Source organism: Orbicella faveolata, unplaced genomic scaffold, assembly GCF_042242905.1.
Source record: "Orbicella faveolata isolate gen_17 unplaced genomic scaffold, um_ofav_v1 contig_2, whole genome shotgun sequence".
Classification (NCBI taxonomy): Eukaryota; Metazoa; Cnidaria; class Anthozoa; order Scleractinia; family Merulinidae; genus Orbicella; species Orbicella faveolata.
In genome coordinates, this window is record NW_028301547.1 from 21960001 (window position 1) to 21975000 (window position 15000).

Consider the following 15000-nt stretch of genomic DNA (forward strand, 5'->3'; position numbering starts at 1 on the left):
GTTGGTCGTATTAACAGGGTGGCCGCATTAACACGATTTTCTTATAACAAAATGCATGGGCGTTTTACCGGGACAAAAAAAAGTGTCCGTGATAATAAGGTGACGGTATTAATGAGGTGACCATAGGGCAGTTTCTCTTGGTGGTCAGGCACTGCATGCTTAAATTATAGTATTAATTAGTTATTGCATATAGTAACGTGCTTATTAAGCATTACATGTAGGTTCAACTTACCTATCTCGGAAATTTCCAGCTGGATTCCATTCAGATGGATTAAAGCACGGCCAAGCTGTAGGTCAGAAAAAAATGAAACTGCATAAAAAAGTCACAATTTTATAATTTACAGACTTAATTTACCACTTTAAAAAATGGAATTTAACACCTTGTGCATTGCTTGTGTGCAAACATTTATACAATGACTCTGCATGTGATGAAAGAAATGCAGCTGGCTTTCACTCTCAAATGTTACTTGGTAAGTAAAAAATTAATCTAAATCAACTAAATATTTACAATTTCCTTCATCACTAATGTACCCCTGACTGAAAATCCACTATAATTATTGCCTTTATGGTGAACTCACTGAAAACACTAATGCCAGGCTAGACGGCTTGGGACTCAATGATACATTCAATGGTTGAATGGTGGGTAGTGGTGCACAGCATGAGTTAAAAAGGCCATTGAACTGTAACACTATCAGCACCTTCGCATTTTAGAATATAGTTATGTAAAAACCAATGTATAAGAACCTAAAATTTAAGAACCTGTTAGGCTAAAATTTCCCAGTTAAGCACCCTTCACATATTTGAACCATTTTAGGTTAAAATCTCAATTATGCAGGGTCTTATTTTCAAAGTATAGTTTTTTCAAATATAATATTAACAGTACGTTGACTGTGACGTGGCTTCTGTATGTCAAGAAAAATGTGTGAATGATTCAATATAAGGCCCATGAGTATTCACACACGAGCACAATTTGTTTTTTAACCAATAATCAAGAACTTGATTAAGAACCTAGGTAGCCTAATTTCAGAGTAAACATCATTTACATGTACATGTAAAACAAGAACCTATAATAATCATAATGATAACAACAACAATAATAATAATAACCATTGATATTGTTCAAGTTGCATGAATATATGCGCCTGCACATTGACAAAAGTAAGCTATAAAACAATTAAAAACTAAAAAGTATAAAGATGTCAAATGAACTAAAAACTATAATGAAAACTAGATAAATAAAGATTTCCTATTTATATTTTCCTGTGGTGTTTCTATAGACTTAAAGAAAGCATTCAATACAGTAGATCATGCCAAATAAACAAAATGAATGAAATGAATTAATCTTACTTGATAAACTTAACCATTATGGTTTTTGCAGAATAATAAACAATTGGTTTTCATCCTATTTGCAAAACCGGACACAAACAACACAAGTTGGTCCACATATCTCTGAAAGAACCTTAACGACTTGTGGTGTTCCACAAGGTTCTGTATTAGGCCCATTATTGTTTCTATTGCATATCAAAGATATTTACACCTGTTCCAAAGAACTCAATTTCTATCTTTTTGCTGATGACACTAATATCTTATACGCGGACAAAAACCTTAAGTCATTAGAACATACACTGAATGCCGAGCTACACAAATTGTATGTTTGGCTAACATCAAACAAATTAACCCTTAATATAAAAAAAATCAAATTTCATCATATTCCGTCCATATCAAAAGAGACTATCCTTTCAAACTAAAATAAGCATATTTGACAATGAGAAGAATACATGTATGAACACTCCCCTAGACTGCAAAGATTACGTTAAGTATCTAGGAATATTAATTGACTCTATTCTTTCTTGGAAGATCCATATTGAGTATATCGCTTTAAAAATTAGTAAAACCGTAGGTCTTATTGCAAAATTGAGACACTTTGTACCTCTCCACGCCCTATTAAATATTTATCAGTCTTTAATCTCTCCTTATATCACTTATGGATTATCTGTCTGGGGTCAGGCCTATAAGTCTTACCTAAATAAAATCTTAATATTACAAAAATGTGTATTACGTTTCATGTACTTTGCAAAGAAAAATGAACATACCATTCCCTGTTTATTAATGCTAAGATTTTGCCTCTGAACTTTTTATACTATAAAACTTTATCTGAATTGATGCATGACGTTAACACTGCTTCTGCCCCAATTAACATACGTAATTTATTTACGAAAACGTCTAGTGTCCATTCTTACAACACACGTTCTTCTACTTCAGATAATTTTTACATAAAAGCTTCAAGACTTGAAATACAAAAAAAAGCCTTTTCAAGAATTGGTGCTAATCTATGGAATGAGATACCAAGCTCTCTGAGAGAACTACCAAAGAAATCATTCAAACTCAGAATTAAAAACAAACTACTAAGTGTTCTCGAAGATGAAGATTCCTTCATTGTGGTTCACAGGATCATTTCTAAATTAAAATGCCAGTAGCAGTAGTGAAAAAAACAAAAACCCAACCCATAATCAAAGAAACAAACAAAAAATATGTTATCTATTAAATCACATTCTTTTCCCACTTTTTCTTTTTGTTTTATTCACTTTCTTTTTTCTAACTTTCTATTTTTCTATAATAGTAATAAAATTTGTAACTATTGATAGACTGGCCCGCCTGGACTAGCATAGCTATTCGCGGGCCAGTCCAATTGTAAAATGTAGATTTTAATAAGAAATAAAATGATGATGATGATGATGACTAGATAAATGTACAGATCCAAATAAAGTTGGAGGCTAACTTGAAAACCAGAGGTTCTAACATATGCGGGTTTTTACCGTAGGGCGTCTGCATTGGAGGAAGTGCTTAATAAGTACTCCATCTGATGGGTTTCCTCTGATCTAGTGGGTCCTCTGTGAATGCCTAGCAAAACACTACAAGAATTTTTCAGCTTATTGTTTTTTCATCTTCCATTTCAGTTATTTTGGGTCATATGTGCACTGGTATCAGGCAAAGAAAATAAAATGGAGGACATTAACCTACACATAACATTATATCACAAGGGCTTTTGTGCCTCAAGAATTGATGAAATTTTGGTTTTACGACAAGACATCAAGACATCGCTTAAATTATTTTTTATTTCATTTTCTTTTAATCATCATTTCTTACACTTACAACACTTATTACATCACTTATTCTAAGCCTATTTTTAAAATAACATAAAACAAATCTTTCTGTACAATCATACTTATATTACAATTATATTAAATCTAAAGAATAGCAGATGGAGGAGCTTTTACGAATATTAAATAATCTTTTCAAGTTTATACTTGTATTTAACTTTGTTGATAAAGTTGGAAAGTAATAGAAATGGCGAGTCATTCATTCTAAATATAATCCTGCAGAAAGAGGAGGGTGTAGTTCAGTTTTTTTATCAAGGTACTTGAACTTGGAAAAGTACCAAAAAGAAGATCTTCAATGTTTACATTAAATTCAGAGTTATTCGCTGTATTAAACCTCTGTAATAATAATAAATTATAAATTCATGTGTCTGTCCACTTATTGACAATGAAAATCAGCCAATGAGCGAGCGAGAATTGCTGCAGTTATCGTAAAAAAAATTGAAATACAAGCTTAACTGGTTAGCACATTTATTGTTAAGTTAATATTTTAATACGATCAACTTGTTATTACAAAACGATGAATAAATAATTTTTAGATGGATAAAAGAACAATTCTCTGAAGAATATCAAGTGGTCAGTAATGGGAAAATAAACCGCCCAAGCAAAAACGGTCTAAATATATTTTGTCAATTTGTCAGAATTCAAATATTGGTTGTGCTTATTAATTCCAAATTGCACCCGAAATCACATGACTACCTATCATACTAGTTTTTGCTAATTTTCCTCAATGTTAAATACTCTTCATGGGTGCTTCGCAAGTTAAAATGGAGCGGTCGCAAGTTTTACAAGGTCTCTGTTAGAGAAAGGTAGTTCAGATCGGCTTGAATTAGTTGTGTTAAGAAATTGTTGTCTCAGCACAAGTGGAGAAGTGAGGACACATGAATTAGGGTGAAAAAAAATTCAAACCACGCCTACAAAGCAGGATCCTCGTACCTCTTAGGGGTTCTTTTCAAAGTTTCTGACGGGCATCCCCGTCCTTTTTATATAGGAGTTCTCCTGGGCTTTGAACGTGTCTTTAGCGGCACAGCTGAACTTGAGAACGTTTTCAGGAGCATATTCTGGAACTTTGCGAAAGAAAGCCTGCCACATCAAGCAATGTCTTTTACAAGTGTGTCCTTTCCATTCTACACAAAACCTAGTGTTTTGTAGTTTAATACACACATTTTTTGCTGCGTTTTCACATAACGTTCACACCAAAACAACAGACACCCCTGATGAAAATGTCCGGAACTCTCGATATGCTTGGGTGAAGGCTTCTGAAACCATCAATATTGCTTTAAGGGTGGAATGTGGTGAAAGCAGAGACTGCTTAAAACCATGGAAGCGCTCATTTTTGTCCAAGACTGTAGTCATTACATGATTAACTCACTAACTCCTGGATTGACCAACTTCTTAACCTGCTGACTGACTGGACCCTTTTCTGACTGGCTATTTTAACAACTACCTGCCTGTTAGTCTTGTTCCCAGATCTCTTGTGGATGAAGCTTCCTCCACAAGAGATCTGGGAATGAGATTACCTGCCTGTCAGACTAGCTACAGACTGGTTTCCTGAAAGCTGACATGTAGGGCAAAACCTTTCTAAAACGTTCCTCAAACTTCGTTATCACTGAAGATGTGCTATGACCAGCTGTCAGATTGTTGCATCTTTTGGAAAATAAAATTTGCACTAGATTTAATCAGTGCGACCCATCACTGACTCGTGAAGAAAACTCGTTGAAAAATACACTGAAGATTTAGAAGTTTCATCAGCTTTTTGTGCAAGCACGGTGGCCGAATGGTTAGCAGGCTACTCTGGACTCCAGATCAAACGGTTATGGTTTCGAGTCCTGGCTGGGGTCATTGCCTTGAACCACAGCCTTGAACTCCCACAGTGCTTCTCTCCAACCAGGTGCATAAATAGGTACCAGTGCATTTAATGCTTGGGGGTAACCCTTGGATGGGCTAGCATCCCATCTAGGGGGGAGTGGAAATAGTCCTAGTTGCTCTGGATGTATGGATGATTGCACTGACGTAGGCTTTTTTATTGACTCATAAGGCAAGCTGTTTGAAAGCTCATTAAAGTTTAAGAAGTTTTCATCAGCTTTATGATGAATGATATAAATGCATAATGCATCCAGTATCATGTTCCATTATAATTATAAATAACAATCCTTTTTTCATTGACTCATATGGAAAGCTGATTGAAAACACACTAAAGTTTAAGAAGTTTTAATCAGCTTTTTGAAGATTGATATAAATGCATGACGCATCCAGTATTATATTCCATTATAAATAACAATCCAGTAGTATTACTAAATGCAACTCAATATCTATAACCAGATCAATTGTCTTCTAACAAGAAAACTTAACAGATCCAAGAAAACGTTTATTCTGAAATTATAATGAAGCATAGTTCCTTTCTGGAGACAAATTAGTAAGATGTACATGGGCCTGGCACAAGTTTGAGCACATGACCTAAGTATGAAGTGAATGGCTTGGTTGCTGGTAAATAAATATATAAATATAAATTATATCCCATGGAAAGTTTTTTTGTTTGAACACTGCACCTCCAATTTCCTCAGGAATTTCAATTTTACCAACTCAATATGATCCATTATTACACAACAGTACTAATACAGTTCAGAGGACTAGTAATCAAAATCAACCAATCAGATTGCTCTACTGCCAGTCCAATATTCACAAAGTATTAGACTGGGCACTGTCTCAAATGATCCTGCACAATTATAATAAATTCATGATGAGTTTCTGGTAGTTTTATAGCTTACATTTTTGAAAGAACTTGCTTCATAAACGGGCCTCTAGCTTATAATGTTCTTTCAACTCTCTTCCTCTTCTGTTTTATTTAACATCAGACATGAGTATACAGTATGTTTAGTTGGCTCCCAATCAGAATTGCAAGCTTGCAGATTGCAATGTTTTTCAAGTCTGTTATCATGTAATTTTGTCAAAAAGTTTATGTGTACTAAATCTCTTATTTTTGAAATCCTCTATTTTCAGAAAAATTTGCAGAGTCAAACTGAAAGTCACTACCAAAGTTATGTAAGACATTAGGTAGTCATGATATAATAATAGTGACAATATTGATGATGAGGACGATGAGGATGAGGATGAGGATGATGATGATGATGATGATGATAATAACAAAAATATGTAGTAATAATAATTACAAAGTTCCATCACAAAATTTAAGAAACAAGAAAAAACATACTATTTTTGTTAAAAAAAGTATAAAACTTCAAAGCTACATAAGATGCAATCTGGTCCACAATTGTCATCTATCAGTTCTGTGGCTGCTAAGTCCATTTTTCTAATATTCCTTTTGAAACTGTCAATTCGACATACAGATCTTATATATGTGGGTAATTTTTGCCATAAATATGGACCTACTGTAAATATGTGATGCAAGAAGTTATTTTAATCCAGGGATCTACAGTACAGAAGTTAGTATGACTTACAGCAATGGCTATTTCTCGTATGACCTCCTCAGGCATCCTTCTGCCAGGTGTGCCATATGCTCTTCTGCGCAAGTCATGTAATGATGCTCTCACTAGCTCCATACAGAGCCAGACTTCTCCCTGGTTGATCAGATAATGGAATCATGTTTATTGCATGACGAAGAAAAAAATTCTTACAGAGCAATATCAGGCAAAACCTCTGCAACTCTGTTACACAACTTTGTTGACCAGTTATTATCAGGTTACATGTAGTGTGAAATAGGTTCCAGTAATAAGCCAGCTCATTCATGTTACGGCTGATTTGCATTATGCTCTTTGATTATGAACAATATTGGTGCAGTTGAACCCTGTTAATTTGTGCCCTCAAGGGAAACAACAGTTCAAAATAACAGGAGTTAAGTTTGAATAGATATCATTATTCTTAAGGACTTGTGTGATGGTTTGGGTAACCAATGTGAGCCTTGCTTGGTCGATGGTTGCCTTCGGAAACCATTGCTCAATCACAGCTTGTGTTAAGTGTTCAAACCGCCCCAGAAATGCTAGTATTTAACGCTGGAACTGCTCAGTCTCCCTAAAGTTTCCATCATGGGCAAAAGGTTGCTTAAGAGTAACAAAGTAAGGGTGTCCCAAACCCCACAATAGGATACTCGGTGAAAAAGTCAGGATATCTAGTTGAATGACAATGCTACACTTATTGTTAAGGTAGAAAACTGAAACTGTTTTAGAGACGTGCTAATTTAAGTGTCAAAAAATCATTACCCTTTTCAGAACCAAATTTCAATTCTTGGGATTTCCAGTAGGACAGGTAATATCCTTGTTTCAGCCATGAGGCTTGGGTTTTTGTTAATGGAGTGTTAACCATACCATTATATAGTTGTTTGTTAAAGAAACAAAAGTTAGTTCTTGTAAGTAGAACAACTTTAATAAATAACACAACATTACAATTTAACTACCACATTACAAATTAAAAAAACAACAAAAAAAAAAACAGCTGGTTTATTTCATCCTTCTTGCAAAGAACTTGCCAAAGCTAGTGACGTCACACACGGTCGTGTATTTCTCATTAGCTGATTGTTTAGAGGCATGGCATTCTGTTGTTCCACAAAATATCCATACCCCTCCCATGGAAATTCTTTTAGTTTCAAACCCCCCACCCCCACCCCAACCACCCAGGAAATTCTGGTTTGGCTTCATACTTCCCTTAAAAACTTTTGCCTTTTGAAAACCCCCTTCCCCTTAGAATTAATGTCAACCTTCCTTGGGGTAGGCATAATTATATGGATATGTTTTGGAACTGCACATTCTGCAAACAGACAGCAGTAACCATAATATGCAGACTACAATTTAACCATGTTTATAATTTAAACTTCCAAACCAACTTCATCTTTATAAACTTGATAACACTGCCTAAGATTGATCTAATGTGACTGGTGGCCATGTCATGATCAAGCAACTTAAAGCGTTTTAGTACGAGATGGTCTTGTGACCACACATTTTTGGGAGATTGTATACCGGTATGTTAAAGCCAGATTTGAAATGATCTTTATGTATGCTCTGAAAATTAGTCCTTTTTGAAAAGAGTTTCCATGTGACCAAGAAATTTCCTTGATACAGAATTCAATGTCTGGAAGAAAAATGTGGTAAGCAGTGTTTCAGCCAGAAAATTTTACTTGAGGGCCAAAGTGGCCCCTGAAGATCTTTTCTAGGGGCCAATCTTTTAGAAAAGGGGCCAATAAACTGAAAGCTACGGAAGGAAAAAATGCATCAGGGTACCAGGGAAAATAAAGCAGTTTATTAGGATCTATGATAAAATTTAATAGTAAGTGCTTTTTGAAGGGTTTCTAATCAATAAAGTTTCTTTTGAATCAGATACTAGTATGAAGGATCTGTGCATTACAAGAGAACAATCATTAGGCCTACATGATGTAGTCAATGATCAAGGCTTTGCAATGCATTATAGGGCGATTTCAAACTCGGTCAGCCACTTGGAAGTTTTCCGATAAGAGAGAATCAATACAGCAAAGCAAAAGGACAGATTGACTTTTTTCTTATGTTGAATGTTTTAGAAACAAAGATCTTTCAATATGATTTCTAGGACATAATGTGTGACAAAATAACTGTTATTGATCATCAACACAGAGAAATGTAGTTGCCATTATGCCATACTATGGTGACTAAACCAGAGTTTTTGGTGCCAAGGATGAAATGCTTGTTGCATTGGCAACCGTACCGATCACAATTTCCAGCCCTGGGATGGCTTTTAAAATATTATGCCTGTGTTAAGTATGCAGTCTTGTAAAAGGAAAGGGCCAAATTTTTCATTTTTCTGGGGGCCATGTCTGATTGTAACGCGGGATTCCTGCAATGATGCGCTCTGCCAGAAACACTGGGAAGGCATACAGAGCAGATACCCAATAACCTCCATAGAGAAGTTCACAGAAGAAGTTCCTACTTTTGCACACTCCAAGTCAGATTGGAATCTGTTCAGACTTTGTAGTACAAGAAGTTTTAAATCATTTCATTGGCTCCTTTATCCATCTTCAATCATGAATTCTCTTGATCTTCCAAACTAAAATTTCCAAATTCCTTCATACTACCACTAGTTTCCCTTTCAAAACTAAATTTCAAAAATTATACAGTACACTGTGAGGGGATCCTGAGGGACACCCAAAAGTACAGTTGGAGGGAAACTATTATGTTAGAATTGTACATAGGGTTCATAAATGTAAAGTCAGGAATTTCTTATATTTCAAGTTTATTAACATACCTCTCTAAACAATGCACCATAATAATGCAGAAGATATGGACTGTTAAGGTTTGCTAAGACATCCAAATCCATTAACAACTGCTCATATTCTGAGAAAGTATCAGCATGCCTTCTCTGTTTAAAGTGTATAATCAACAAATAAACTTTAAGGTTAAAACTTCTCACTTTCTCGTGAATGGCATTAAAAAAAGCAGCCACAAATGTCTATGATCCACACTTATTTAAGATGTACCTGGACTGCCATAATGTGGCCCGTGGGTTTATGTATCATCTGGTATGTCCCATCAAATAGTCCATGATGAAGAACATTTAACTCTTTTAAATCCTCTACACAGCAATTAAATACCTGCAGTAAATACAGAATGAATAAATTAAATTTTTAAACTTACCAGCTGTTACTGACAGAAAGTGTTCTTGGTTATGTTGGTCACACTTTACAAACATGTTCTTGCCTTATTTACACCCGGTCACTTAGTAATATTTATCACTTGAGTGAGCAATTTTAACCCTAGAATGTATCTCTGCTTTGGAGAGCAGGGATGGTGCAGCAGTGAGAGAGCTGCCTCCCACCAATGTGGACCTGGCGTGATAACTGGGTTGAGTTTGTTGTTCAGGTTCTCGCCTTGTTCCAAGGGATTTTCTGTGGGTTCTCCAGTTTTCCTCCACCACAAAACCAACACTTCTAAATTCCAATTTGATCTGGAAACAGTTGACAAAGAGCCTGTCGGTGGGATGTGTCACTGCAAATTCCTCTTTATTGATTAATTTACTGATTTACTGATTTACTGATTTACTGATTTACTGATTTACTGATTTATTGATTTATGTATCATAAGTTATTTATATATTTATGTATTTATGGGATTATTTTTAAAAAGTGTTTGAGGGAAGAAGGGCATTGTTCTAAGGTGGTAATACTAAAAGAAATCAGGTGGCAGATCAAAAATTTAACAAACAGTGATTGTGTAAAAAGGAAAACTTAATAAGAATTTTACAAACCTTGAACAAGTAAAAATTAGCGATTAGAAAGAACAACATTTCAGTGACATTGTGACACCATTTTCAAGTTCAAATGCAAAAAGATAACCTGTCAGAAAATTCGCTCAAGATTAACATACTTCGTAATTACATATGCAATATCACACATATAGTTTTGCTTGAATTGAGTCCGACTGGACATTGAAAGATGGTGTTTATTCTCTAATTAGCAGCATTTCATGCACTAAACAATCGAACTTATTAATGCACTTCCTGACAACGGAAAAATGTCTGTACAGGTCTTTTGGAACAATACAGTGTTCGGTAATAACGTGTTTGCCAATGGAAGAAGACTGTTTAGTGTGTTCAGCCACGCATTGGTGCAATTGGTACACAACTTGCATCACACAAGTCACATTGAAATTTATAAATTACATGCTGTTGGTTAACAATACGTAGTTTGATCTCATGCACTTTTAGCTCTCGCTGGAGCTTATCACCAACAAAAACTGAATAGGTTCAATCTCTTTTTGTGCAGGTGTTGGTTGCGGGTCTTCAACTTTAGAGGCAATAAATGATTTTCGCCACTTTAACTATAATACCTGACACAGCATCAGCAGCTACCTGACCTTGCATATTGCTTGTCACTGTGCTGGTCGTATTTTACTGAAGAATGTGACCGTTTGACAGCAGTTTTCTCCCGGCTGAAATACCTTATCAACGCTACAGTCAAGTCATAATGTCGAGCGAAACTATTTGCGTGACATTGCACATGTAATTACAAAGTTCTTTATGATTATCATAACTTGAGCAAATTTTCTGACAGTTTATCTTTTTCCATTTGAACTTGAAAATGGTGTCACAATGTCACTGAAATGTTGTCCTTTCTTATGGCTAATTTTTACTTGTTTATGCTTTACAAAACCTTTGTTTACAAACCTTGCCCTCAATAGTGAGTCTCCCATCACCACGACTTCCAGGATGAGTGGTCCTGAAAATGCATGTAATAATAAGCAAAGTTTTCTTTTTCATCAAAATCACTTGTGATGTGAGCCTGTAGTACACATCATAAATGTTTGGTTTTGGCTAACTAAGCCAAGGTTTAGGATCCAGATTTTCAATATTAGGTTTAGTCTAGAGCACTAAGGTAAGTCAGATCTAAAAGAAGAAACAGTGAGGCTGGACCCAACCCAAAAACCTGAGGATTAGAAACAAAGAACTGAACTGTTCTTCAGGTCTAAGCCATTACGCCTTCCTTTTAAAGTATGAAGAGCCCACTTTGAGGCCCTCCTGTAGAGCACCTGTACGCAGAATATAAATTTAACAATAATTGGATGAGGCTTTTTACGACACAAATTGAAGCTTCATACAATAAAATATTATCGTTAGTAATAATATTGTCGCAGATATGTAACATGTTGTTCTGGAGATGTCAATTCATATATGTGCCCGCAAAACAGCAGAATACACCGATTCCAGAAAAAAACCGGAAGTTGCACCGAAATGAGGCTTAATAGCCCTTAGGGTAAATAAAGCAACATGGCAAATGAAGAAGAAAGGCCGATCTCTCATCTGATGATATTCCCGGCATCAGTGTGAGCGAAGAACATTGAAAAATGGACACTCAGCCAATCGAAATTCTGGCTTAAAAGTCGCCGTATAAATCAAAGAGGCAAAATAAGGGAACTTTTAGACGGGTATGTTTTCCATCCGATTGTCTCAATCTCCAATATGCGCAAAAACAACCTGCTCTCACCATTTTTATTGCCTAAAAGAACTTTGTTCATGGTCGGTTTAGGAAAAAGAATCTGAATGAAATGAAAATTGTAAAAGTTTACGACCCTGACCCGAAGAATACTTTACTAAAGCTAAAGTAACTTAAAGTAGTAAAACTGATGAAGCAAGAGCTTGAAAGAACATAGGGAAGTAAATTTAAAAATTGTGCCAGATATTGGGAATATTGCAACAAAACACTTGAACAAATTTCCTACGGCTGATTCATTTTTCACTGACAACTTCAGTCTTCTCAAGTTAGAGAACATCCAATCTCTCTTCATAAATTAACAATCGGTGTTAGAGAATAAAGGGTAATCCTTCAGTTCAAAAGATGCTAATCAGAGTATCAAACAAGACCATGATCTACTCGCCAAGAATGGTATAAGCAAGGGTTCGGTAGAGTGACAGCATCATTGCGTTACAGGGTAGGATGCAATCACAAAGCTGATTCATCAGTCAAATCACCAATAAAATTATCAGTGAAGTGTACTACAGTGTAACAAAGACTATCGGTCACATGCTATGAAAGATGGCCTAGAAAACTAGCAACTAGTAATGGACAAGTACACTGAAATAATGCATCAACAGGGATAGACGAAGGTTCAAGTAACAAAATGCTTTTTTTGTTGTTCAAGAGAAAAGGGAAATTTTGGGGGCCTCCCCAGGGTCCCCCAGCTGGACTCAGGTTACAGCAAGTTACAGCAAGTTAGAGCAATCTCCGTGAAATAATTTAAGCTAGGAATGTCATTGTTATGGATAGTGAGACCATGAAAGATTGCCCTATAAAACCAATATGCAAAATGTTTGACACTGGTTTAAAAGTAAACAAGAGTCATATGAACTTCAGTTTATCATGTACCATGTACAACAACTACTCTTTGTTGTGGACAGACTTTGGAATTTCCTGGCTATAAACTGGAAGTAACTGCAAATTTTTAATGAGCAAATTGCCTTGGACATAGAATGGTGGAAGGAGATGCTAAAGAATATTGAACAATTTATGATAAAATATATTATATATGAATTGGCTTACCTAATGCTTAGAAATGGCCTTACATGATGTGATTATTGCTAAAGCCAGAATAAATAATGTATATCAAAGGTCCAAAAAGTTTTTCCAGCATCTAATATGAGAGAATTCAGCTACCTCCAGTTTTTCTATGGTAATGAATATTTGAATGAATATTTCAAAATAGTTCAAAACAATTGGGAATCTATAAGATCATACAAATTATGTAGGAAATTCTCAATGAGGTCAAAATTATACACCAGCTCTACCATGTGTCCTTCTATGTTACACCCTGTGCCAGAAAATAGAACATGAAGCCACATAATGCACAATTTCAGTAAGGTGGATATCAACAAATATTTAATTACCACTGATGAACAATATCATGTACTCTGTTTAAAGTCACTACCAAATGACAAATAAACATCAGATAACTTTTTTTTCTGCCAGTTTACAAGCAAATAGCTCACTATCCAGGGTTGATTAACAACTCTACACAACCTTAGTGGAGTTACACCCTCAAATATATGCCATCCATTTATTCTCCTAATAGCCATTTACATGTAAGCTTGTATTCTTACATTTGCAGTTCTGGTTCATTGGAAAACAGTCTTCCTTAGAAAATTGGTATTAAAATTATAGTCAGTTCTGATTTACTTGGTTGCATAGAAGGGATGAAGATTATAACCTTCCTGCTTGCCAGTACAAGCTGTCTATCAAATCTACGACAATAAGGAAAATTCCTACAAGGCCTTAAAATGTGTTGTCAGACTTTAATTCAGAGTAAAGCTCACTTTTGGGTGTCCAGGTCTTGGGTGTCTGACCTTTTGTCTCTCTGCAGTCTATTCTGCACCTTATGTTTTCAAATTCAGCCTAAAAAAACTTCAGGTAATTAATTAATGGCCTGGCTCCCCAACATCAAGTACAGGAAATTGGCCCATGCAATAATTTATCTGACACTGCTAGTTCTTAAACATTAAACCTAAAAGCCAGATCTTGCTGAAATATTAAGCGAGTAAAAAATATTCAAAATTCATCAATGGCTGTATTTAAATCACTAAATAATGTTCTTCCACATTCAACATTGTTTTTGGGAAACGTTTTTTGTTTACCTCAGAGGCATGAAAACTGATTAATTCCTAAGTTGATTGAAGCTGATGGGTATTCATATACCAGACTCAGATGCATCACATATTTTGCTCTACACAGAGATTCCTTGTCAACTTTTGCCCAAGGGAAAGCCGAGGGTACGGCTTCCAGTTTCAAAAAGTGTACTCAGTTTAAAATCACTTGGCAAGAAGTGCTCAGAACAACAAAAATTATTTCCTACCGAGCTAAAATAGACATCTCCCCTTTGCATATGTATTTCCCACTTTTTTCTTCTTTGTTTATCTGGCTAGCTTGTCCGAAGGAAACTCAGTCGTGGAAATGATAAATCAGGTCGGTTTTTGCTTAGATTATTAGAGTTTGCAGCCGCACAACACTTGTGTCCAACTCTTTTCCTTTTCTTTACCACATAAATTTGCTCCAGACATGTAGCTCTAACCTACATACATTTGGATTTTTTCGTTCTTCCCCAGCATTTCATCCGCCGTTTTGAAAGCTCGAGGGCTATTAAGCCTTGCTTGCGTGCAACTTCCAGTTTTTTCTGGAATCGGTGTATTGCAATGGAAAGTTTAACCAGTGATGATAGACTGACCCTAATTTGCATAATCTGATCCATCACTCGTAACTTGCTTAGTATATGCAATTCATGAGTTAAGAGTGAATGTCTATAAAAATGGACCTAAATCGCCTATCAATGGCACAAGTCGCAAAATTGATTTCGCTTGTATTTTGTCCATAGATAGGTCC

General features: G+C 35.5%; 1 protein-coding gene across 1 annotated transcript in view; it reads right to left on the reverse strand.

Moving 5' to 3' along the window:
* LOC149112426 (uncharacterized) overlaps positions 1-15000 on the reverse strand; it is a 53070-nt gene that overhangs the window by 26423 nt on the left and 11647 nt on the right. Inside the window, exons 3-7 of the mRNA XM_089290289.1 lie at positions 11301-11352; positions 9616-9729; positions 9384-9497; positions 6617-6736; positions 233-287 (exon numbers count right to left, since the gene is read on the reverse strand). Coding sequence (XP_089146415.1) covers positions 233-287; positions 6617-6736; positions 9384-9497; positions 9616-9729; positions 11301-11352 — 455 coding nt within the window. The remainder of the gene's footprint in view (positions 1-232; positions 288-6616; positions 6737-9383; positions 9498-9615; positions 9730-11300; positions 11353-15000) is intronic.